General features: G+C 44.1%; 1 protein-coding gene across 2 annotated transcripts in view; it reads left to right on the plus strand.

The window, feature by feature from the left end:
• The window catches only part of NOTCH2 (notch receptor 2), a 134,143-nt gene that overhangs the window by 67,072 nt on the left and 41,024 nt on the right, over window positions 1–26,047 (plus strand). For both annotated transcript variants that reach the window (XM_073356270.1, XM_073356269.1), the window contains exons 8-13: window positions 5,607–5,795; window positions 7,007–7,120; window positions 9,583–9,696; window positions 14,660–14,893; window positions 19,738–19,848; window positions 23,543–23,735. In XM_073356270.1, coding sequence (XP_073212371.1) covers window positions 5,607–5,795; window positions 7,007–7,120; window positions 9,583–9,696; window positions 14,660–14,893; window positions 19,738–19,848; window positions 23,543–23,735 — 955 coding nt within the window. The remainder of the gene's footprint in view (window positions 1–5,606; window positions 5,796–7,006; window positions 7,121–9,582; window positions 9,697–14,659; window positions 14,894–19,737; window positions 19,849–23,542; window positions 23,736–26,047) is intronic.

Raw genomic sequence — 26,047 nt, forward strand, 5'->3', positions numbered from 1 at the left:
AGAGTTCTGAAGGAACTCAAATGTGAAATTGTAGAATTACTAACTGTAGTCTGTAGCCTATCATTGAAATCAGCTTCTGTACTAAATGACTGGAGGATAGCTAATGTGAGACCAATTTTTTAAAAGGGCTCCAGAGGTGATCTCAGCAATTACAGGCTGGTAAGCCTGAGTTCAGTACGGGCAAACTGGTTGAAACTATAGTAAAGAACAAACTTGTCAGACACATAGATGAAAATAATTTGTTGGGGAATAGTCAACATGGTTTTTGTACAGGGAAATCATGCCTCACCAACCTACTAGAAATCTTTGAGGGGGTGGGGGGGTCAACAAGCATGTAGAAAAAAGGGATCCAGTGGATATAGTGTACTTAAATTTTCAGAAAGCCTTTGACAAGGTCCCTTACCAAAGGCTCTTAAGTTAAATAAACTGTCATGGGATAAGAGGGAAGGTCCTTTCTTGGATTGGTAACTGGTTAGAAGATGGGAAACAAAGGGTAGGAATAAATGGTCAGTTTTCCGAATGGAGAGAGGTAAATAGTGGTGTCCCCCAGGCAGAGGTGAAAGTAAGCCAGTCCGGTCCAGTACGGCGTACTGGCAAGAGCCAGTACGCCGTGCTGGACTGGACCGGGTTCCCCAGGCTGGCGATTTAAAAGGCCCAGGGCTCCCTGCAGCGGCTGGAGCCCTGGGCCCTTTAAACCGCCTCCCGAGCCCTGCTGCCGGAGCCCTGGGTAGCAGTGGCAGGGCTCCGGCGGTGATTTAAAGGGCCCAGGGCTCCAGCCGCTGCGGGGAGCCCCAGTCCCTTCAAAGCGCCACCTGAGCCCTGCCGTTGCTACCCCAGGGCTCAGGCAGCCGGGCTCGGGCAGTGATTTAAAGGACCCAGAGTCTCTGCAGCTGGGAGCTCCGGGGGTGATTTAAAGGCCCTGGAGCTCCGAGCTGGAGCCCTGGGGCCTTTAAATCTTTAAAGGCCCCGCCTCTTCTGGTTGAGGCCACGCCTCCGCTCAGGACTCCGGCATGCCGGTAAGTCCTTTAAGTTACTTTCACCCCTGCCTCCAGGGGACTGTAGTGGGCCCAGTCCTATTCAACATATTCATAAATGATCTGGAAAAAGGAGTAAACAGTGAGGTGGCAAAATTTGCAGATGATACAAAATTGCTCAAGATAGTTAAGTTCCAGGCAGACTGCGAAGAGCTACAAAAGGATCTCCCAAAACTGGGTGACTGGGCAACAAAATGGCAGATTAAATTCAGTGTTGATAAATACTGGACCAGGCTGAGGTTGGTGGTGGGATGGAAATTGTTGAAATCATGGTGGAATTCCTCAAGGGCTTCTTTTCCATGGGTCCAGATGATGAAGATGTCATCAATATAGCGCAAGTAGAGTAGGGGCTTTAGGGGACGAGAGCTGAGGAAGCGTTGTTCTAAATCAGCCATAAAAATGTTGGCATACTGTGGGGCCATGCGGGTACCCATAGCAGTGCCGCTGATCTGAAGGTATACATTGTCCCCAAATGTGAAGTAGTTATGGGTAAGGACAAAGTCACAAAGTTCAGCCACCAGGTTAGCCGTGACATTATCGGGGATAGTGTTCTTGACGGCTTGTAGTCCATCTTTGTGTGGAATGTTGGTGTAGATGTAGGTGTTGGTGTAGATGTAACACCATCCTGGCCACTATGGATGTAGAAGCCCTCTACACCAACATTCCACACAAAGATGGACTACAAGCCGTCAAGAACACTATCCCCGATAATGTCACGGCTAACCTGGTGGCTGAACTTTGTGACTTTGTCCTTACCCATAACTACTTCACATTTGGGGACAATGTATACCTTCAGATCAGCGGCACTGCTATGGGTACCCGCATGGCCCCACAGTATGCCAACATTTTTATGGCTGATTTAGAACAACGCTTCCTCAGCTCTCGTCCCCTAAAGCCCCTACTCTACTTGCGCTATATTGATGACATCTTCATCATCTGGACCCATGGAAAAGAAGCCCTTGAGGAATTCCACCATGATTTCAACAATTTCCATCCCACCACCAACCTCAGCCTGGTCCAGTCCACACAAGAGATCCACTTCCTGGACACTACAGTGCTAATAAACAATGGTCACATAAACACCACCCTATACCGGAAACCTACTGACCGCTATTCCTACCTGCATGCCTCCAGCTTTCACCCTGACCACACCACACGATCCATCGTCTACAGCCAAGCTCTGCGATACAACCGCATTTGCTCCAACCCCTCAGACAGAGACAAACACCTACAAGATCTCTGTCAAGCTTTCTTACAACTACAATACCCACCTGCAGAAGTAAAGAAACAGATTGATAGAGCCAGAAGAGTTCCCAGAAGTTACCTACTACAGGACAGGCCTAACAAAGAAAATAACAGAACGCCACTAGCCGTCACCTTCAGCCCCCAACTAAAACCCCTCCAACGCATTATTAAGGATCTATAACCTATCCTAAAGGATGACCCAACACTCTCACAAATCTTGGGAGACAGGCCAGTCCTTGCCTACAGACAGCCCCGCAACCTGAAGCAAATACTCACCAACAACCACATACCACACAACAGAACCACTAACCCAGGAACTTATCCTTGCAACAAAGCCCGTTGCCAACTGTGCCCACATATCTATTCAGGGGACACCATCACAGAGCCTAATAACATCAGCCACACTATCAGAGGCTCGTTCACCTGCACATCCACCAATGTGATATATGCCATCATGTGCCAGCAATGCCCCTCTGCCATGTACATTGGTCAAACTGGACAGTCTCTACGTAAAAGAATAAATGGACACAAATCAGATGTCAAGAATTATAACATTCATAAACCAGTCGGAGAACACTTCAATCTCTCTGGTCACGCGATCACAGACATGAAGGTCGCTATCTTAAAACAAAAAAACTTCAAATCCAGACTCCAGCGAGAAACTGCTGAATTGGAATTCATTTGCAAATTGGATACTATTAATTTAGGCTTAAATAGAGACTTGGAGTGGCTAAGTCATTATGCAAGGTAGCCTGTTTCCTCTTGTTTTTTCCTACCCCCCCCCCCCCAGATGTTCTGGTTTAACTTGGATTTTAACTTGAAGAGTGGTCAGTTTGGATGAGCTATTACCAGCAGGAGAGTGAGTTTGTGTGTGTATGGGGGTGGGGGGGATGTGAGAACCTGGATTTATGCAGGAAATAGCCCAGCTTAATTGTCATGCACATTGTGTAAAGAGTTATCACTTTGGATGGGCTATCACCAGCAGGAGAGTGAATTTGTGTGGGGGGGTGGAGGGTGAGAAAACCTGGATTTGTGCTGGAAATCACTTTAGATAAGCTATTACCAGCAGGACAGTGGGGTGGGAATAGGTATTGTTTCATATTCTCTGTGTATATATAAAGCCTGCTGCAGTTTCCACGATATGCATCTGAAGAAGTGAGCTGTAGCTCACGAAAGCTTATGCTCTAATAAATTGGTTAGTCTCTAAGGTGCCACAAGTCCTCCTTTTCTTTTTGCAAAAATTATTAGGGGTATGGAACGACTGCCATATTAGGAGAGATTAAAAAGACGGGCTTTTCAGCTTGGAAAAGAGACGACTAAGGGGGAATACGATAGAGGTCTATAAAATCATGACTGGTGTGGAGAAAGTAAATAAGGAAGTGTTAGTTACTCCTTCTCATAACACAAGAACTAAGGGTCACCACATTAAATTAATAGGCAGCAAGTTTAAAACCAACAAAAGGAAGTATTTTTTCACACAATGTACAGTCAACCTGTGGAATTCCTTGCCAGGGGATGTTGTGAAGGCCAAGACTATAACAGGGTTCAAAAAAGAACTAGATAAGTTCATGGAGGATAGGTCCATCAGTGGCTATTAGCCAGGATGGATAGGGATGGTTTCCCTAGCCTGTGTTTGCCAGAATCTGGGAATGGGCGACAGGGGAGGGATCACTTGGTGATTACCTGTTTTGTTCATTCCCTCTGGGGCACCTGGCATTGGCCACTGTCAAAAGACAGAATACCATACTGGGGTAGATGGACCTTTGGTCTGACCCAGTATGACCTTTTTTATTACTGGCAATCACAGTTTTTCCCAATATAGCCTAATCTGCAATCTTTATAGTGTTGTTGTCGCCTCTCCAGTTTATTCCTGGTGGTTCAGATACCAGTGGACTGTTTGTGATAACAGTCTCATTTCGCTGCTGGGAGAAATAAGGAAAGGCAGTGATCCAGTTACTTCTGCCCCAACAGCAGCTGTTCCCTGGGATTAAGCTCATTTATCTGGCAGGAGGAGTAAAATGGATTGCTGATTGGCTCACTCACCCAGTGTGGGTTTGTTCTTTCCAAAGTGGACCCCAAAGTTGGGTCTACATGCCAATGAAGTCATCAGCCACTGAGTCTGCACCAGGACATGGAGGGATGGACTAGATAACAGAAGCAGCTTTTCCATTGCAGCTCCCAGTGTGCAGAAGAATGACCCTGACAAAGGCCCACTTGCTCCTGGTGGCTCTTGGTCACTTGGGCTCATCAGTTATGTTGATGCTTGGTTACTTAGACCACTTAGTGCTCTCTCAAGAACCACTTTTCTCTTTGCTACTGGTACTTTTTTTTTTATCTCGGATGTCTGATTCTCCATCCAGTTCAGGTTGTTGCTGTAGCACTTTAGGGTCAGTGTACCTGTTTCCTGAGCAAACAGATATAACCTTTCCATTTATATGAGATCTTGTTTTTCCCTGTTTGGTTGTTTTGGACCATCTCTGTGTCAAATCTATTTTGAGGATAATGCCTCAGAGTTTATATGTCAGCTGTTTCAGTCCTTCATGTGGTAGAGGTTAATGATGTTATGTCTAACAGCAAGGAAGCAGCTAGATTCTTTAATTACATTTCCAGACTTCTTACCATTTGTTTAGAAGTTGCAATTTTTGCACAGCTAATATTTTGGGGCTTGTCTAACACATTTTCAACCTTGACACTGAGATTTTTGTGTGTGCCCACTGCCCATAGTACCTCTTGAAGACCATCACTAACCAGCATACCTGGTGCTGGTGTCTTCTGGAGAGGGCAATTCCTTGAGTGAGTTTTACTCCTCTACCCTACCTTGGACAAGAATGCTGTGTGAAGCTCCTCTAGGAGAGGGCCCTAAAGGCTAGTCTGACTGAGATAGGTAGCAAAGGCCTGGCTGTCACCTGGGCTCAGGAGCATCCTGAAGGCCTCAGCCCTGAAGTGGGTGGGCAAGTTGAAGAGGTGATTTGGATATGAGGCCTTCAAAGAGGCTTGAGTGCCCTGATCCCCGGTTGGGTGCCTCTGTCAATGCCATCTTCAGCTCCATGGGAGTGAGGAGAGGAGCAGTGGTACAGACCAGAATGCTCTTCTTGACCTGTTGATAAGGCTGGGAAATTTCTCTTCCTATCTGAAAACAGGATGCCATTGAATTTTTCCTCAGGTACAGAAAAGGCAGCAGGCACCTCACAGTAGAAAGAAGAGTCCTTTCTGCCCTACGCTTCTTGTCAGGAGGCAATGGCACGAGAAAGGCCTGACTGGAGATGGTGCTGAGGCTGTCATGACCAGAAAAGTAGATTCTGATATATAAATATATGTCTATTGCAGCAAACAGCAACCCATGTGAGCATGCCGGGAAATGTGTGAATACAGAAGGCTCCTTCCACTGTGAATGTCTGAAGGGGTACACAGGGCCTCGCTGTGAACTGGACATTAATGAATGTCTTTCCGAACCATGTCAGAATGATGCCACTTGCCTGGATAAAATTGGAGGGTTCACATGTCTGTGCATGCCAGGTAAGGGGACACTTTCCAAGCTGGGATGGGGCTTCTAGCAAAGATAGAAAAGCTCAGAAGTGTGAGGAAGAGGAGGGTTGTCCACTGTGCCAGAGTGTAATGGGAGTGCCCAAGAGCTGTGCTGAATGAAGTCACTGCAGATGATTTGCTCTGGGCAGATGGTTGTGAAGTCTTGCTGGTGTGTGAGGGGAGGAGAAAGCAGGGTGGTGTGAAGCAGAAAGAGAAACTAGTCTGTAATTTGTTAGTGAGCAAGGCCTAGCTTGTTAAATTAAATACAAGCACACAAATTGGTTACTTCTTAACCTTCTTTGTATCTTAACTTTTGGTTTTGGATAATTTCCTGGGCTTTGTCAAGTCTAGGTTTTCAATGTTGCAAGTGATTCAGTTCCCAGTAGATTGGGAAGCTATTCTATAGACTGATAGATATCACTATTAAAAATATTTTCTGACATGTTTGAAATCTTTACTCTGTAGCGTTTACCACATCAAGTACACCAATGCTCTGTCCAACCTATTAACTTCCCTTTAGTAGTGACCAATGCCCAGTGCTTCAGGGAAAAAACCGGTATGCCCTTGGCCAATTGTGCAGTGATATGCAAATACAGAAAAACCATTCCTTCATGACTCCACTAGGTAATGAGCTGACACGCTGAAACATAAAGTGAATTTAACCAGACTTAGTAAGTCTTACTCACTAAGTCTAGTAACAAATGAAGGCGTTGCTCCACTCTTTCCAAAATCCACATACAGTATTTTGACCCTGCCCTCCCGTGGGAGTGAATTTCAGAGTGACTACCTGCTGAGTTAAAGTTTTCTTTTGTTTTGTAAATTATCTCCTTTTATTGTCAGTGACTCTGTTGATGGGCACCAGTGTATTTGGTCACCTCCCAAATCATTAAAAACATAATTGTCTCTGTCTCTTTTCAGCATGCAGAAGAAAATGGTACATTTTAATTCAGATTTCTGTCTTTAATGTGATATTGGGAGATCATGCATGCAGCTCTGAAAATGTAATGTTCAAGTTGAAAACTCCACTGTAACTCTTGTATTTATGCCTTTAAAGTATGGTCTCTTTACATCAAAAATGACAATACAAACTGGAATCTCTACTTCAGTTAAATCTAGTTTTGATTTTCAGTCCTGGAATAAGGTGTAGCCAACATCCCAGCACTTTCTAAAGCCTTTCTGCCATTCCTTGTTATCCTTTCCAGGGTTTAAAGGTGTGCACTGTGAACTGGAGATTAACGAATGCCAGAGTAATCCCTGTGTGAACAATGGAGAATGTCTGGATAAAGTCAATCGCTTCCAGTGTGTCTGCCCACCTGGTAAGGGTTCCTCTCCTGCACCACCTCTACTTCTGCTTACAAAGGGCACAACAGACTGTTGGAATGGAGCGAATGCAAATCTGCTCAGGATGTGCCTTCCCTGCAGAGTGCTCATGCCCAAGTTAGAATTCCTTTAAAGGAGAACAGAAATGATTAGCTGTAATACTTGCTAAATAAATTTAATATGCAACTACCCTGATGCAACATTAACACTGTGCATTTAACTGGACAAATGTTAAGAGTGAACATGTAGCTTTACACAGCAGCTACAGCCATGACTTCACTTGTTAAGAATGTCATGGTGAATTACAGACCAAAGTCTGTAGAGATTATATTTTAAATCTATTTTAATTTGAACCAGTTTTCATCCTCCACATAATTTTTTTTGGCTTCCTCAAGGTTTTAGGTGAGAGCCTTTGCTCAGCAACACAACATGGTTAAGTCGCTAGCACAGTACAGGGAGTCAGAATTCTCTGCAGAAAGGGGCTGCTGCTCATCTAAGGGACCAGCACCAGGTTCAAGGTCACCAGGTTAAGGTCCAATGTCTTGTAAGCCAACCGGGGGAGAATTAAATGCTTTTTTTCCTGGGCCAGCCCAGGGAAATCTCCACTTTCCTTCAGTCCCTTCCCCCCAGAAGTAGTTCTTGAGTCCTCTCTTCCCTTCTCCTGGTGCCACTGCATCACCATAACTGACACAATCTACTACCTTGTTGATAGGCGTTATCAATAACAAAGCGTTGTAAGGCATGGGGACATCTTGTCCTGTGCTGTACTGTGCATCCCATACTGCTGTGTTAGCCTTAGCTGTAATTGTGGCTAAGGGGATGCGTTAGAAATAGATGAATTATTTCTTCATGTGGAGTTCCTCACTTTGACTGCCCGAAGTCTCCTCCATTTGTTGTTTTGTTGATGGCATCCTCTGTTTCCCAAGCATACCACTGTGGAGGGTCCTCCCTTTGCTTTGTTCTTGTTGTTCCATGCCAGCCCTATTCTGACATGTCTGCACTGCAAATGAAGATGTATTGCTTTGCTCATGAAAGCTTATGCTCAAATAAATTTGTTAGTCAGGTGCCACAGGTACTCCTTTTCTTTTTGCTTTGCAAGTTACAGTATTACTAAAGTACAGATATGCAAGCCCATGTTTGCTTTAATCTAGCTAGGGTGGATAACAATAGCAGTGAAGATGTGGAGGCATTGCCTGTGGCATAGGCCAGCAACCTAAGTAGGTACCCAGAGTCTCAGGTGAGCTGAAACTGGGCCAGCTAACCTGTGCCAACATGTCCTCATTGCCATTGTTACCTGTGCCAGTCAGATGAACACTATAAGCATACCTTCACTTGCAGTGTGACATATCCTGAGTATCACAAAGATTGTTCCTGCCCTTTTGACTTGGAGGATAGAAGTTACCTCTTGGCAGGGTGTTTTGCTGGACCAGGAACCAGTTAATCCAGGGAGGGGTGCGGGCTAATGATGAAACACAGTTTGGATCTACCAAACTATATGTGAGCAGTTTTAAAGATTTGCTAAGAATTAATCCTGAGCAATACATCTGCCAAAATCTGCCTACTCTTTGATGCAATTGACGCTGTGCTCAGAGATTTAATGGGGAGAAAAGTGGTGGTACTCTCTAAAGCTCCACTCAAGTCCAAGCTTGTTCATTTCAAAGTGAGATGTTTCAGAGATCATATTTAGGCATTGAAGGATTTGATTTTTGTCGGTAAATGTAGGTAAATGTTGATTTCACAGCAAAAGTATTTCCATTGACGATAATCAAAATTCACAGATAAGCAGCATTTTCTTATATTTCCTGAAAACTTCTTCTTTTATTTAAGAATATTTACTTTGTATATTTTGACGTGATGTTGACAATGTTTTAATGTTAATAAAGCTTTACCTTTTTGACTCTCAAAATGTCTACTTTCATTAAATAATTATTGTCTGACCCCTCCATAATTTCCTGCAACTTTGAAAATTTAAATTGATAAAAATAGAAAAAATGCTTAAAAATGAACATCAATACTATCTGTTGACATTATTTAAAAAATTGAATTCTTCTAAGCCTAATCATAATGATTGTCCTTCTTACTTTGAGGTAAGTAGTTAACAATATGACATTGAAAGTATCATTAGGATTCAGAGTTAACAACGCATTATGGTTAATGAGAAGAGTTCACGCTTCTCCAGAATCAATTTCAGGCTGTCTGCAGACTCTGGCAGGTGGCCAGTATCCATTTCTTTGTTAACATTCAACACTCTTCTTCTTAACCATAAAATCTAAAGATCTAACAAATGAGAGCTTAAATTATGGAGCCAAAATGGCAGTCACAAGGAGAAAAACTGGCTGGTTGAAAAGCTGCAAATTGGCCAGTTCTTCAGGTGGGCCTGTTTGAGGAGCAGGAAGGGACAGGGGATGGATTCTACTCTGAATAGCTTCAGGATTCTCACTTTCCTCTTGCCTTTCAGGTTTCACTGGAGCTGTGTGCCAGATCGACATTGATGATTGCTCCAGCACACCTTGTCTAAATGGAGCCAAGTGCATTGATTATCCAAATGGCTACGAATGCCAGTGTGCCACAGGTTAGCCTTGTCACATCTTCTCACATTCAGCGCAGTGGCTAGAGCCCCTTGAATAGAAACTAGAATGTGCAGCCTATGTAGTGAGCAGAGATGGGCAGTGAAGCATTTGGTCTGTGCTGTCTCTGAAGGTCTTTTTTCCAGGAATCTTTGCTGCCTACCTCTCTGCAGCAGAGGGCAGCACTGAGTGTCTCTTAGGGACAGAAGTCCCCTGGTTTGTAACACCAAAGGATTCACAGTTGCCTGGAAGGAAGTCTAGCTTCACTTTTCAGTGTCATCACTTTTTCCATACAAAGAGTCCCTATTTATTGGTGTTTTTCCATTCGGGGATTCCCCAGCATGGAATGCTTTCTTTGGGACTTCAGGATGGGCCCAAGTGAAAACTGCCTGAGACCAAGAAAGATGGGTAGAGCAATGCTACACTGTATTGCTTCCTGCTTGTCTGCTTCCAAACTACTTAATATAACTGTGAGGAATGGGCTATGAGCGTACATAGTGCCTTAAAAGTTGAACACCCAGGAAATGTGGTACACAGTTAGTAGCCACCTGCCAAAAAGTCTGATTTAAGTGGTTTGCCCAGGGTCACATAGGAACTCCATGGCAGAGCCAAGGATAAAACCATCTTCTTCTGGGTGACATTCAGCTCATAGGTTGCATTTGCAACCTCAAATGTGACAGTTCCTAACTTAAGTACATGACTTTCCAGCCTAAACTTTTTTAACATAGCTTTTTAATGGGCCTGATATAGCTATAAAAATTACAAGACGTCAGTTCAAACAGAAGGTTGCAGGTGCCTTAGAGCTGTCTAAGACCAGCCTTAACTCTTCAGCTCTGAGCAGAAACTGCTGGGTGAGGCTTCATTTAGGACTGGGTCAATTAGACTCTTATTCTGGACTGATCTTGGCCACTTATTTCCAAAGGTGTTGAACAAGTTTCCTACCCCTGTTCCTCAGTTTCCCACTTTGTAACATCTGATGCTTTAAACCCACATCACCGGGGCTCTTGAGGCTCTAGAAACTGTGGTACAAGGAAAGAGGCCCCTGCAGCTGCCACTGTCTCAGACAGGCACTCTTAGTCTGGATGGATTCATTTTGGCTTATTATCAGTGAATCCATCCCAAGTGTCAAATTCTATTTAAAAAGCGGCTAAGGTAAGATAAGTTGTTTAGCAGCAATAACGTACTCTGCTCTGTACAGAATCCACAGAGACAGACTTGCCCCGAGACATCCTAAAAGTACCAGAGAACTGAACCCCTAACTTTAGATCAGACTTAAATAAAACATTCCTTCCTTTTTTTTGGTCCTCATTTTATGTTGGGCAAGTCCTCTTCCCCAAAGAAGGGAAGTGGCAAAGGGTGCCAGGAATAGTCTAATAATGCTACACAGGGAATGAGTAGACACTAAGCTGTTTGGGACAGGAGCCTTGCCTTCCATTATGTTTTTACAGCACCTAACACGTTGGCTCTACTAGAAACAACAGAATTTACCAAAATGCCATTTGGCTTTATCGGGACAGGTTCACAACAGTTTTGGAAGAGGAAGACTATGCAAGAAACAGCAGAACAGTCCTAAAATAGTGGAACAAATTATCAAGAGTTGTGTAAATTTACAATCACATGAAGTCCTTATTATCAAGACTAGCTGTTATTCTAAAAGACTTTCTCTAGTTCAACTACAAGTTATTGGACTTGACATAGGAATTGCTAGGTGAAATTGCATGGCTTGTTACATAGGAGTTCAGGGCAAATGATCATGAAAAGTCGTTCTGGTCTTAAAATCTATGAATCCAACACAAGCCAATGGCTGACTGGGAAGCATCTCTCTTTATTCAGAAATGGCTCTGCATCATACGATATGACAAGATATCACACTGCAAACTATGCCATAGTTTTACTCCAGATTTTGTTCAGACATCAGTATCTCAAAAGAAGACCGAATTGCTATAGAACAACCGCTAGAAATGGGAGCTCTAGAGCTTGTGGTTCCTGGTAAAGAAAAAATCAGTTTTCTCTGTTTAATGAGTTTGAAAGAATATGCAGGAGGATGTGTTTTGATACTGTTCCTCTAAAATGAACCTGGCACACACAGACCACGTCATCCCAGTTACAGAATGATGTATCAGGTTCCTGAGACTAGACTGTATCTCTGCCTCCATAAATCTCTCTTATTCCATCTTTTGACCGTGTTAAGCATTTCTATGAAAATTCTGGAAGTAGCATTTATTTTGTGTGTAATTCCAGGGATTAAGAAACCCTCTTCGAGACTCTTGTCAGAACATTGTGAATGGGTATGGTAGCAACTTGTAAACTGTGTGTCTCTACGATGGCTTGCAGTTTTAAAGCAACGTGATACCTCTTAATAGCTAATTCCACAGGGAATGCAATAGATGCAAGAGGGAAAGTTTCAGAAATATCAGAATGCAATGGCTCTAGGCCAGAGAAGAGGCGTTGTTACCACGTGAATTCTCTTTTGAATACTGATTGTGACAGAATAAATGTCACTAGGAAAACAAAAAGAAAAGGAGTACTTGTGGCACCTTAGAGACTAAGGTGCCACAAGTACTCCTTTTCTTTTTGCGAATACAGACTAACACGGCTGTTACTCTGAAACTAGGAAAACAAAAAACCCAAACCTTTTCTGGACTTGCAAGCAGCTGTGGAAAGTCTGTGCCTAACTCAAGATAGGGCCTGGTCCAGCTGATTTTCACTCAGTGTGAAGGGGAGCCTTAGTTATTAATCTTTAGCAAAGGCTGCTGGGAGGGGAAAGAGGGGTTTGCAGCCATATATAATACAGGGCTACCTGACTGGAGGGGTGCCAGGAGGAGCGGCAATACGAGAAGGGTGGGCTGCTCAAGGAGTGCCAGGAAAAGGCAACACCAGATCAGAGTGCTAACTAGATTGAGGACATGCAGGACCTTGAAAAGCAGGTGCTGATTTTGGGCACACAGGCTGGGGCCTGTTTCCCTAGAGAGACTTTGGATTTCCCAGAAAAGGAAAAAAGACATGGGGTACAATGAACATGGGCAGTTTTGAGGAAATGAGACTGAAAGCAACTGTGAATGGCCATGCAGTTGAAATACTAGCGTGTCTGTTTAAAGAACTGCTACGTCCCTGGCTTCCTCTTTCCCTCCATTTCTGTGATGGAGACACTGAGAGCAAGTGTCTTGCATGGCATCATTCATTATAGATAGAAAAAAAGATTTTGTACCAGGACTCCTCTATTCTGCTCCATGTGAAGGATCATCCCCGACTATGTTCTCCAGGGCTTTGTCTGCTGTAATTCCAAATGTCTCAAATTATAGGGCACCCACATTATAATAGTGCATTAACAGGGCCTGAAAAATGTACCTGGCAATTCCTAGACCTAGGACTAAATCGTTCTAAGCCAGGGTGAAAAATGCTTGTCCTGCCTCCTTCAGTTTAAAGGAATGAATCAGTGGGGTATGACACTTTATAGTAATTAAATTTAATAGCTGTAGTATTGTAATAATATTTTCAGTCAGCTTTCTAATTAATAAATTTAAATATGGAGAACTCTCTACTGCGCAGAGGCACAGGAGGTGCATGTCAGCAGCCTTTAGCAGACAGCAGTGTATCACCTTACAGTTGGCTCATGGTTGGAGTGTTTAAAGGTTCTTGCCAGCCATGAGGACTAAAAGATTTTTGAGCTAAAACTTACCTTTTCTGCAGACCTCCAGGAAAGCTTCAGTGAAAAAGTCAATTTTTTCAAGGCCTGTGCATTAATTTCTTGTATTGACAAGAGTTAAGCCCTCTGGGCTGCTGGATAGTGGAAATATCTAGTATTATTACTCGTAGTCTAGTAAGAGAAGGGATTGTCTTCAGTTTGTTTCATATGGATGTCAATAAACAGTTCTGATAGTAATTTGAATATTTTCCTCCATAATTGCTCAGATTTGAATGCATTCTAGGTATCCGTCTCTGTTGCAAAGATTATCTATGCAGCTTTTTCTGTGGCACACTGTGCTTTGTGCACCATACAGGGTCTGTTGGCTTCTCTGGGGTTGGGAGATGGGTTACAGGTTAGGTGCCCAAACAGTTCTGTATATTCTGAATACAATTTTGCTAATTTGTTATGATGAACACTGCCAAGGTTCCTTCCCCACTCTGAACTGTAGGGTACAGATGTGGGGACCTGCATGAAAGACCCCCTAAGCTTATTCATACCAGCTTAGGTTAAACGCTGCCACCACCAAAGTGTTACGCAAAGAGCAGGGGAAGTGCCCACTTGGAAACGTCTCCCCCCCCCCCCCAAATATCCCCCCAAGCACTATATCCCCTTTCCTGGGGAAGGCTTGATAAAAATCCTCACCAATTTGCATAGGTAAACACAGACCCAAACCCCTGGATCTTAAGAACAATGAAAAGTAATCAGGTTCTTAAAAGAAGAATTTTAATTAAAGAAAAAGTAAAAGAATTGCCTCTGTAAAATCAGGATGGTAAATACCTTACAGGGTAATCAGATTCAAAACATAGAGAGTCCCTCTAGGCAAAACCTTAAGTTACAAGATGATACAAAAACAGGAATATACATTCCATTCAGCACAACTTATTTTATCAGCCATTTAAACAAAACAGAATCTAACACATATCTAACTAGATTGCTTACTGACTTTTTACAGGAGTTCTGACCTGCATTCCTGCTCTGGTCCCAGCAAATGCATCACACAGACCGAGAGAACCCTTTGTCACCCCCCTCCCCCTGCGCAGCTTTGAAAGTATTTTGTCTCCTCATTGGTCATTTTGGTCAGGTGCCTGCGAGGTTATCTTAGCTTCTTAACCCTTTACAGGTGAAAGGGGTTTTTCCTCTGGCCAGGAGGTATTAAAGGTGTTTACCCTTCCGTTATGTTTATGACAAACACTGTGTTATTGTGTTTGATATTCAGTGCAGAGGACATCATATAATATATCTCTAAGCATCTTAATCACAGCTCTTCATTTTTCTCTTAGGTTTTACTGGCACTTTGTGTGAAGAGAATATCAACAACTGTGACCCTGACCCTTGCCACCATGGTGAATGCCAGGATGGAATTGATTCGTACACTTGTGTCTGCAATTCTGGGTACATGGGTGCCATATGCAGTGAGCAGGTAGATGAATGCCAGAGTAACCCCTGCCTCAATGAAGGACGCTGTATTGACTTGGTGAATGGCTATCAGTGCAACTGTCTCCTGGGCACTTCAGGTACATAAAGCATAAGATGGCAGGGCAGATAAAACTCAAGACTTTAAAAAAAGTCACACTCTTATCAGAAATTATCATTTTTTATCTTCATGTAGCTAGTCATTTACTTCCCTTTTTATAATCTTAAATTTCTAAAGTGGGTCTTTTGTACTTTAGTTAGATAATTGTTAGCAGGAAGTATCAGTGTAAAATATGAAATACTAAGAAATTTCACACTTAAAATGCTCATCTGTGCTGCAAAGTGCAAGTCCAGGGCCTCATTAGCATCCTTACAGTGAGAAGACAAACATAAAATTGATAAACAAATAGCTCATGCTGTGTTTGCAACCAGCACCACTGTCTAATGGATTGAACATCTGTGAGTCAAGGATGCTACAAGGCTTTGACCCATCCTTTTTAATCTAAGTATTAGTAAGGGCATTCTGTTTGGGAAAATTGCTATAGGGAAAAAAATAAAATATTGAGAATTAAAGGGCCCTGATCCTGCAAACACTTAGGCAGTAATATAATGTCACTCTCACAAATGATCCTATTGAAGTCAATGGGACTACATTGCTAAAATTCTTTTTTTTAATTACAGACTTTAATGGCATGAAATCTGCCACTTTGAAACAACTTTTATTTCAGTGTTAAGAGTTTAGCCTTTCATACATTAACAAACTGGAATGTACACCATAACACATCCAAGATATTGCAGCATCAGACTTGATGCTGTTGAAAGCTTTACTTGCACATTTAGTTAGAGCTACACTTTTCTCTCCACTGTTCTTGCTACAGTTTTTGCTGTAACAATACAAGTAGTGTTTGTTGTACTCTGTATACTTGGGCAGTATTCTCTCTTACAACTAATTCACTTCTTCCCCATCCTCAGAATTGAGGCAGTCCCTCTCAGACTGTACACAGGTAAAACAGCAAAAATATTTTTCTTGTGTCCAAAATGGCTGATTCTTATGCTGGAAGGCTGCTGATTAGATACAAGGAAACAAATTCTCCTGTTACTCATTGACTCTATTCACCTTAATGGAGTTTCACCACACTAATAGACGAGGACTCAGAGCACCACGTGCTGATATAGAATCATAGAATCATAGAATATCAGGGTTGGAAGGGACCCCAGAAGGTCATCTAGTCCAACCCCCTGCTCAAAGCAGGACCAATTCCCAGTTAAATAATCCCAGCCAGGGCTTTGTCAAGCCTGACCTTAAAAACCTCTAAGGAAGGAGATTCTACCACCTCCCTAGATAACGCATTCCAGTGTTTCACCACCCTCTTAGTGAAAAAGTTTTTCCTAATATCCAATCTAAACCTCCCCCACTGCAACTTGAGACCACTACTCCTCGTTCTGTCATCTGCTACCATTGAGAACAGTCTAGAGCCATCCTCTTTGGAACCCCCTTTCAGGTAGTTGAAAGCAGCTATCAAATCCCCCCTCATTCTTCTCTTCTGCAGGCTAAACAATCCCAGCTCCCTCAGCCTCTCCTCATAACTCATGTGTTCCAGTCCCCTAATCATTTTTGTTGCCCTTCGCTGGACTCTCTCCAATTTATCCACATCCTTCTTGAAGTGTGGGGCCCAAAACTGGACACAGTACTCCAGATGAGGCCTCACCAATGTCGAATAGAGGGGAACGATCACGTCCCTCGATCTCCTCGCTATGCCCCTACTTATACATCCCAAAATGCCATTGGCCTTCTTGGCAACAAGGGCACACTGCTGACTCATATCCAGCTTCTCGTCCACTGTCACCCCTAGGTCCTTTTCCACAGAACTGCTGCCTAGCCATTCGGTCCCTAGTCTGTAGCTGTGCATTGGGTTCTTCCGTCCTAAGTGCAGGACCCTGCACTTATCCTTATTGAACCTCATCAGATTCCTTTTGGCCCAATCTTCCAATTGGTCTAGGTCCTTCTGTATCCTATCCCTCCCCTCCAGCGTATCTACCACTCCTCCCAGTTTATTATCATCCGCAAATTTCCTGAGAGTGCAATCCACACCATCCTCCAGATCATTTATGAAGATATTGAATAAAACCAGCCCCAGGACCGACCCTTGGGGCACTCCACTTGATACCAGCTGCCAACTAGACATGGAGCCATTGATCACTACCCGTTGAGCCCGACAATCTAGCCAGCTTTCTACCCACCTTATAGTGCATTCATCCAGCCCATACTTCCTTAACTTGCTGACAAGAATACTATGGGAGACCGTGTCAAAAGCTTTGCTAAAGTCAAGAAACAATACATCCACGGCTTTCCCTTCATCCACAGAACCAGTAATCTCATCATAAAAGGTGATTAGATTAGTCAGGCATGACCTTCCCTTGGTGAATCCATGCTGGCTGTTCCTGATCACTTTCCTCTCATGCAAGTGCTTCAGGATTGATTCTTTGAGGACCTGCTCCATGATTTTTCCAGGGACTGAGGTGAGGCTGACTGGCCTGTAGTTCCCAGGATCTTCCTTCTTCCCTTTTTTAAAGATTGGCACTACATTAGCCTTTTTCCAGTCATCCGGGACTTCCCCGGTTCGCCACGAGTTTTCAAAGATAATGGCCAGTGGCTCTGCAATCACAGCCGCCAATTCCTTCAGCACTCTCGGATGCAACTCGTCCGGCCCCATGGACTTGTGCACGTCCAGCTTTTCTAAATAGTCCCTAACCGCCTCTATCTCCACAGAGGGCTGGCCATCTCTTCTGCATTTTGTGATGCCCAGCGCAGCAGTCTGGGAGCTGACCTTGTTAGTGAAAACAGAGGCAAAAAAAGCATTGAGTACATTAGCTTTTTCCACATCCTCTGTCACTAGGTTGCCTCCTTCATTCAGTAAGGGGCCCACACTTTCCTTGGCTTTCTTCTTGTTGGCAACATACCTGAAGAAACCCTTCTTGTTACTCTTGACATCTCTCGCTAGCTGCAGCTCCAGGTGCGATTTGGCCCTCCTGATTTCATTCCTACATGCCCGAGCAATATTTTTATACTCTTCCCTGGTCATATGTCCAACCTTTCACTTCTTGTAAGCTTCTTTTTTATGTTTAAGATCCGCTAGGATTTCACCATTAAGCCAAGCTGGTCGCCTGCCATATTTACTATTCTTTCGACTCATTGGGATGGTTTGTCCCTGTAACCTCAACAGGGATTCCTTGAAATACAGCCAGCTCTCCTGGACTCCTTTCCCCTTCAAGTTAGTCCCCCAGGGGATCCTGGCCATCCGTTCCCTGAGGGAGTCGAAGTCTGCTTTCCTGAAGTCCAGGGTCCTTATCCTGCTGCTTACCTTTCTTCCCTGCGTCAGGATCCTGAACTCAACCAACTCATGGTCACTGCCTCCCAGATTCCCATCCACTTTTGCTTCCCCCACTAATTCTACCCGGTTTGTGAGCAGCAGGTCAAGAAAAGCGCCCCCCCTAGTTGGCTCCTCTAGCACTTGCGCCAGGAAATTGTCCCCTACGCTTTCCAAAAACTTCCTGGATTGTCTATGCACCGCTGTATTGCTCTCCCAGCAGATATCAGGAAAATTAAAGTCACCCATGAGAATCAGGGCATGCGATCTAGTAGCTTCCGTGAGCTGCCGGAAGAAAGCCTCATCCACCTCATCCCCCTGGTCCGGTGGTCTATAGCAGACTCCCACCACTACATCACTCTTGTTGCACACACTTCTAAACTTAATCCAGAGACACTCAGGTTTTTCTGCAGTTTCGTACCGGAGCTCTGAGCAGTCATACTGCTCCCTTACATACAGTGCTACTCCCCCACCTTTTCTGCCCTGCCTGTCCTTCCTGAACAGTTTATAACCATCCATGACAGTACTCCAGTCATGTGAGTTATCCCACCAAGTCTCTGTTATTCCGATCACGTCATAGTTCCTTGACATCACCAGGACCTCCAGTTCTCCCTGCTTGTTTCCAAGGCTTTGTGCATTTGTATATAAGCACTTGAGATAACCTGTTGATCGCCCCTCATTGCCAGTATGAGGCAGGAGCCCTCCCCTCACAGACATTCCTGCCTGTGCTTCCTCCCGGTATCCCGCTTTCCCACTTACCTCAGGGCTTTGGTCTCCTTCCCCCGGTGAACCTAGTTTAAAGCCCTCCTCACTAGGTTAGCCAGCCTGCTGGCAAAGATGCTCTTCCCTCTCTTCGTAAGATGGAGCCCGTCTCTGCCCAGCACTCCTCCTTCATGGAACACCATCCCATGGTCAAAGAAACCAAAGCCTTCTCTCCGACACCACCTGCGTAGCCATTCGTTGACTTCCACGATTCGACGCTCCCTACCTAGGCCTTTTCCTTCCACGGGGAGGATGGACGAGAACACCACTTGCGCCTCCAACTCCTTTATCCTTCTTCCTAGAGCCACATAGTCCGCAGTGATCCGCTCAAGGTCATTCTTGGCAGTATCATTGGTGCCCACGTGGAGAACCAGGAAGGGGTAGCGATCTGAGGGCTTGATGAGTCTCGGCAGTCTCTCCGTCACATCGCGAATCTTAGCCCCTGGCAAGCAGCAGACTTCTCGGTTTTCCCGGTCAGGGCGGCAGATAGATGACTCAGTCCCCCGGAGGAGAGAGTCCCCGACCACCACCACCCGCCTTCTCCTCTTGGGAGTGGTGGTCGTGGAACCCCCAACCTCAGGACAGCGCATCTCATGCCTTCCAACCAGCGGAGTCTCCTTCTGCTTTCTCGCCCCAGACATATCATCTGGTCCACTCTCCGCAACGATATCTAATCATATGCATCCCCTTGTCGTGCCTAAGCAATTTGACTACTGCAATTTGAATTTGGCTGTTTTCAGGAAACTTATAGCATTGTTGTTTGTATGTTAGGGTCGGTCTGGTTTTCACTTGAATTTCATCACATTTATTTGCAGGAGTGAACTGTGAGAATAACTTGGATGACTGTGCAAGTAACCCCTGCATTTATGGAGTCTGTATCGATGGCATTAATCGCTACGATTGTGTCTGCAAGCCTGGATTTACAGGTAAAATGTACTTTCATTTAACTAAAAGAAAAGAGTACTTGTGGCACCTTAGAGACTAACCAATTTATTTGAGCGTAAGCTTTTGTGACACTTCAAGTGAGCTGTAGCTCACGAAAGCTTATGCTCAAATAAACTGGTTAGTCTCTAAGGTGCCACAAGTCCTTCTTTTCTTTTTGCGAATACAGGCTAACACGGCTGTTACTCTGAAACCTTTCATTTAACTGATATTTGTCCTCAGTTTTGCCTTGAAGATAATCATCTCTCCCCTAGGAGGATGGTCTCTTCCTTCTAAGGCAGGGGTTCCCAAACTTGGTTCATGGCTTGTTCAGGGTAAGCCCCTGGCGGGCCACGAGACACTTTGTTTACCTGAAAACGGTAGCTGAAGTGGTGGCCTAGCCTGCACTGCTTTCCGCAGCTCCCATTGGCCAGGAACAGCGAACTGCAGCCACTGAGAGCTGCAAGCGGCCATACTGTAGATGCTCAGGTAAACAAAGCGTCTCGTGGTGCACCAGGGGCTTACCCTGAACAAGCCGCGAACCAAGTTTGGGAACACCTGTTCTAAGAGAAATTCTTTGTTCGTTGATAGCAAATGGCCTATTTGATGTCTCAAGAAATAATTCATATTCTTAATGAGTCTCAGTATCTCTTAATTTCAGCGCACATTCTGCCCATTGGCTAAAGAAATGTCCTAGCTTGGTGCCATGAATTGTAATTCTTTTGGGGTTATTTAGTCCAATTCACATGACTCAGCTTCATAAGAAATAATGATCCAAAGTCCCAGTCAGTGGGTTTACTTACAGTTCCTTTATTGGAACAATAAAGTTGTACATCATAGCAAGGGGTCTCTGTTTGAACAGAACTTGGAAAATTGGGCCAACTTGTATACAAATTAAATGTTTCCCTTTCCTTCTGCAAATATGAAACATTCCGTTAGTTTTATAATGTGCACAGCTACTATCCAGCTAGTACTGGTACAGAAGTCCCCATCAGCCAGCCTGCTTGGATGGAGTTTATTTCATGGTTTAAATTGTTCTGTTTGTATTAAAATCATTTGTATCCTGCAAATGTGCTAATTGAAAGAAATATTTTTGGCCCATTGTTTTAGTGATCTGAACTAAACATCACAGCAGACCAGCCCCAATGCTCCTAATATTTTATGCAATGTTGTAGCTGGGTTAGTCCCATGATATTAGAGAGGCAAGGTGGGTAAGGTAATATATTTTATTGGACTAGCTTCTGCTGGTGAGAGACAAGCCTTTGAGCTTACACAGAGCTCTTCTTCAGGTCCTATGGTCTTTGTCTAAAAGGTCAGTACATGCTTTGCCTGCTGTGAGCCAGACTGCATAATGGATTCATAAAATTAATGCACATGAGGGAACATGCTGAATGTCCTGTTAAAACAATCCCTTCAGCTAATATGTCACTATTTTTACTGAAAGATTCCAATCAGAACTAATCCAAAATCTCTTCTCAGAAATAGCCCCAAAAAGATATTACTAATTTTATGCATTTCTATTGACAAATCTTCTTTAACTTCCACCTGAAGGAAGGAAATTCACTTAAAAAAAAAAATATGGAGGCATAACTAAGCCCAAAGGGAATGAGGTATCATAGAATATCAGGGTTGGAAGGGACCTCAGGAGGTCATCTAGTCCAACCCCCTGCTCAAAGCAGGAAAAATCCCCAACTAAATCATCCCAGCCAGGGCTTTGTCAAGCCTGAGTTTAAAAACCTTTAAGGAAGGAGAATCCACCACCTCCCTAGGTAGCCCATTCCAGTGCTTCACCACCCTCCTAGTGAAAAAGTTTTTCCTGATATCCAACCTAGACCTCCCCCACTGCAACTTGAGACCATTACTCCTTGTTCTGTTATCTGGTACCACTGAGAACAGTCTAGATCCATCCTCTTTGGAACCCCCTTTCAGGTAGTTGAAAGCAGCTATTAAATCCCCCCTCGTTCTTCTCTGCAGACTAAACAATCCCAGTTCCCTCAGCCTCTCCTCATAACTCATGTGTTCCAGTCCCCTAATCATTTTTGTTGCCTTCCGCTGGATGCGTTCCAATTTTTCCACATCCTTCTTGTAGTGTGGGGCCCAAAACTGGACACAGTACTCCAGATGAGGCCTCACCAATGTCGAACAGAGGGGAACGATCACATCCCTCGACCTGCTGGCAATGCCCCTATTTATACATCCCAAAATGCCATTGGCCTTCTTGGCAACAAGGGCACACTGTTGACTCATATCCAGCTTCTCGTTCACTGTAACCCCTAGGTCCTTTTCTGCGGAACTGCTGCCTAGCCATTCAATCCCTAGTCTGTAGCTGTGCATGGGATTCTTCCGTCCTAAGTGCAGGGCTCTGCACTTGTCCTTGTTGAACCTCATCAGATTTCTTTTGGCCCAATCCTCTAATTTGTCTAGGTCCCTCTGTATCCTATCCCTACTCTCCAGTGTATCTACCTCTCCTCCCAGTTTAGTGTCATCTGCAAACTTGCTGAGGATGCAATCCACGCCATCCTCCAGTTCATTAATGAAAAAAACGGCCCCAGAACCGACCCTTGGGGCACTCCCCTTGATACCGGCTGCCAACTAGACATGCAGCCATTGATCACTACCCATTGAGCCCAACAATCTAGCCAGCTTTCTCTCCACCTTATAGTCCATTCATCCAGCCCATATTTCTTGTTCCTGACCACTCTTGCCTTTGGACCTCCTCTAGCTTTGGGTGCCATGTTAGCCGCCCATTGACCTTCCTGCTGCTGTGCTGTTAAAATACTTCAGCACACTTGTGAATCAGAATATTCCAGTATTCAGGACCTGCAGTTTCCTTCAGGTCAAGGGCACGAACTGGAGTGTGAAATAGATGATTCACTTTTTAAGGCCTGGAACGTTGGGTTTTTTTAAACTTATTGTAATGCCCAATCTATGCCAGTCACTTTGCAGACTCACAGGAAGGAACAGACCCTTGAGGAACTTGCAGTCTAAGCATAGATGGCAAGTAGGCAGGGGTTAGGGAAAATAAGAAGCAGTATACTCTTTTATTTAATATACACAAGATCTAGATGCACTGCAGGCATTATGGAAGGAATGGGTGGGGATTCAAGAAATACTGAAATGTGGAAACGGTAACTGCCTATCTGATAAACCCAGGAAGGTTGCACCAGCCATAGTACAAGTATCAGGGGGTAGCCGTGTTAGTCTGTATCCACAAAAACAACAGTCCAGTGGCACCTTAAAGACTAGCAGATTTATTTAACAAATAAATCTATTAGTCTTTAAGGTGCCACTGGACTGTTTGTTGTTTTTGTGGATACAGACTAACACGGCTGTTAGTAATGAATAAATCTGTTAGTCTTTTTAAGATGCCACCAGGCAAAGTACAATTACGTAATTTTCAATCCTCCTAAAGAATGTATATAATTTTGTTCCTGTGGCAATTCTGTTGTAGCTCTTTAACTGTTCCAGAAGGCCTATGAGATGTAGATGCTCTGCTACTGATACCAACACCCCTATCTTTCAAAAATGTTGAATGCTTTAAACTCCCATAGTCTTAAACCTGAGTCAAAGCTGTCGTACCTTGCCGTATGTTGACTTTGTATTGATGATGAGTCACTGAATCTTGACAAATGTTTCTGTATGTATGCATGGTAAAGTTGTGTGTGAGAAATACTCGTTAACAAGTAATATTCTTTTCAGGTCCAAGGTGTAATATTGATATTGATGAATGCATCTCCAGTCCCTGTCATAATGGTGGAACATGTGTAAATGAAATGAATGGATTTCGGTGTCTGTGTCCTGAAGGCTTCCATCAACCCAGCTGTCACTCACAAGCTGATGAATGTCTTAGTAACCCTTGTGTACATGGAAACTGCACAAATGATGTCAGTGGGTGAGTTCTAGCATCGTGTTTAGTGCTTTGAGATCCTCGTGTACAAAATGCTATATACATGCAAAGTATTCAGTAGGTTTGGGCTTTTTGACTATAAAATCTTTATTTTTAAGACCAGTTTCTAAACACTTCTCTCCAATGTTTTTTATGGAAAAATCTGCCTTAGGCCTTGACCACTGTTGAGTGATAAGAGCAGGAGGGCACTGACACATATGGAGTGTTTCTGTGCTTGAAAGTAGTTGGTTTTGATGGGATTTCTTCCTTGCATCTGGAGTGCCATATGCTAAATGTGTCATTTGCAATGAAGAAAATTGACCTTTTTGTTCCTGCTTGGTTCTCTTATTGGTTGGTTGCCCATTGGGCTTATTGTTAATGAGCAGTCACAGCTTCTCTAAACACCTTTGAATGACAGTTTTTCAATAAATACCCTAAATATCATCTGCTGTGAAGATTCTGGTTCTCCCCAGTTTATTTCTTAATTAGACAACTGTCCAAACTTGTTTATATTGCAGCTTATCATGGCCACGTCACAGTCACCAGGGGCTAGCTGCAGCTCATCCCAGATAGTTTTCTGTGCTATTCTAATACAGAGCCTCTGGCTGGTCATACAACCTTGCCCCTGCCATTCTTTATAGATTCTTATGCCATGCTTATCATCGTAGTATCTGAGCACCTTCTAGTAGTACATTAAGTGCTGTGTCTCATATGTGCTTTGTTCTCTCATTTCTCCCCCGGAGAAAAATTGTGTGTGCAGTGCAGTGCTTAGTTTTGGTAGGGTTTTTATTGTACATGTGGCTGTGTGTTTATATTAGAGAATACAGGTGAAGTGTGACTCACCCTTGGAGTGGTCTGGGATGGTCCTTAGTTCCTGCGGGATTTCTTTCCAAACTCTTAGACTGGCCCTTGAGAAAGTTCTGCCTGGCACACAGACAAACTTTACCTCAATTGTAAAGTGTTTTGTTGTGCCTGAGGAGTAGAGTTGTTGACCCCGGTTTTCATCCTGGATCTTTAGGTCATCTTTTCGATATTCTGGTTCTGAGCCCTTGTGCACCTTTAAGATAAGGATGAGAACTGGATATTCTAGGGGAAGTCAGCATAGAGAGCAGAGGACAGATTTAGTGGTCTTGCGGTATCCTGTATTGTTGAGAGGCACTGCAGTGTTCTGTACTAGCTGGAGTTTCATAGGGGCTGAGAGCTTTATGCCCAGATATGTCACATTGTTGCAGTCCAGCCAAGGGGTGGTAAAAGCATGTACAACAGGGGCGAGGTCATCGTCTGCCAAGATGGGGCAGAGTCTCCTAGCCAACCAGAGATGGTGACACAAAGCATTACTTGCATATGCTGCTAGGTAAGAGCCTAGGGTCCGGGAAGAACATAAGAGCCCTCCTAAACAGACTGAATCAAATAATTGTGAACCTTCAATCAGAGGAGACTGCATTGTGGCTGAAAGCTCTTCAGAATGCTTTTCTCTGCTCCTAACATCACCTCTGTCTTGCTCGGGTTCAGTTTCAGCCAGCTGTTCTTCATCCATGAGCTGATCTCATCCAAGCACTGGGCCATCTTGGTGGTACTGGTGTATGGTGAAGGATAAATAGAACTGTATTGTCGGCATATTACTGGCACAAGAATCTATGTCCTCTTTATCTGTTCAGATGGCTCCGTATAGGTGTTAAATAAGACTAGAGAGTGAATTGATCCTTTTGGAACTTCTGTAGATGCAGCAGTGCAGTTTCCTGTTACTGTTTATGTCCCTATCGGATGGATTTAAACCATTTTAGTGTGCTCCCCTGGACCCATCATGTCTCTTAGGCAGAACTGCAGTATCTCATGGCTGGCCATGGGGAATGCTGCAGAGAGACCCAGGAGGCTGAGATTGGATGACTGCCCTCTATCCACTGACAGCAGGAGTTCATCCAGCAGTGCCACTGAAGCAATTTCAGACCCATATCCTGCCCCGAATCCAGATTGTGCCAGGTCTGGAATATTAGCTTCAGTTAGATGGCCTGTGGCTAGCGACGCTACGAGCTTGCTCAGGAGTGGGAGATTGATACTAGACAGTGCCCAGCTAGAACCAATGTGTCCAGGGCAGGTTTCTTCAGTACTGGTCACACTATTGCATGCTTGAAGGAGAAAGGAAAGATTCCTTCTCTGACTGAGTCATTGGGTATTTTGGTCAGGAGTGGCACCATGAGTCTCTTTCATAAGCCTGGGGTGGGTTCAAGCTCCTTTAGGGTTTCCAGTCTTCCTTAAGGAGTGAATCTGCTTCACTCCCAGAATGCAGGCAGGCTGTTGTTGGTTGGGTACAGGTGGAG

The sequence above is a fragment of the Lepidochelys kempii genome, chromosome 8 (genome assembly GCF_965140265.1).
Source record: "Lepidochelys kempii isolate rLepKem1 chromosome 8, rLepKem1.hap2, whole genome shotgun sequence".
Taxonomy (NCBI): Eukaryota; Metazoa; Chordata; order Testudines; family Cheloniidae; genus Lepidochelys; species Lepidochelys kempii.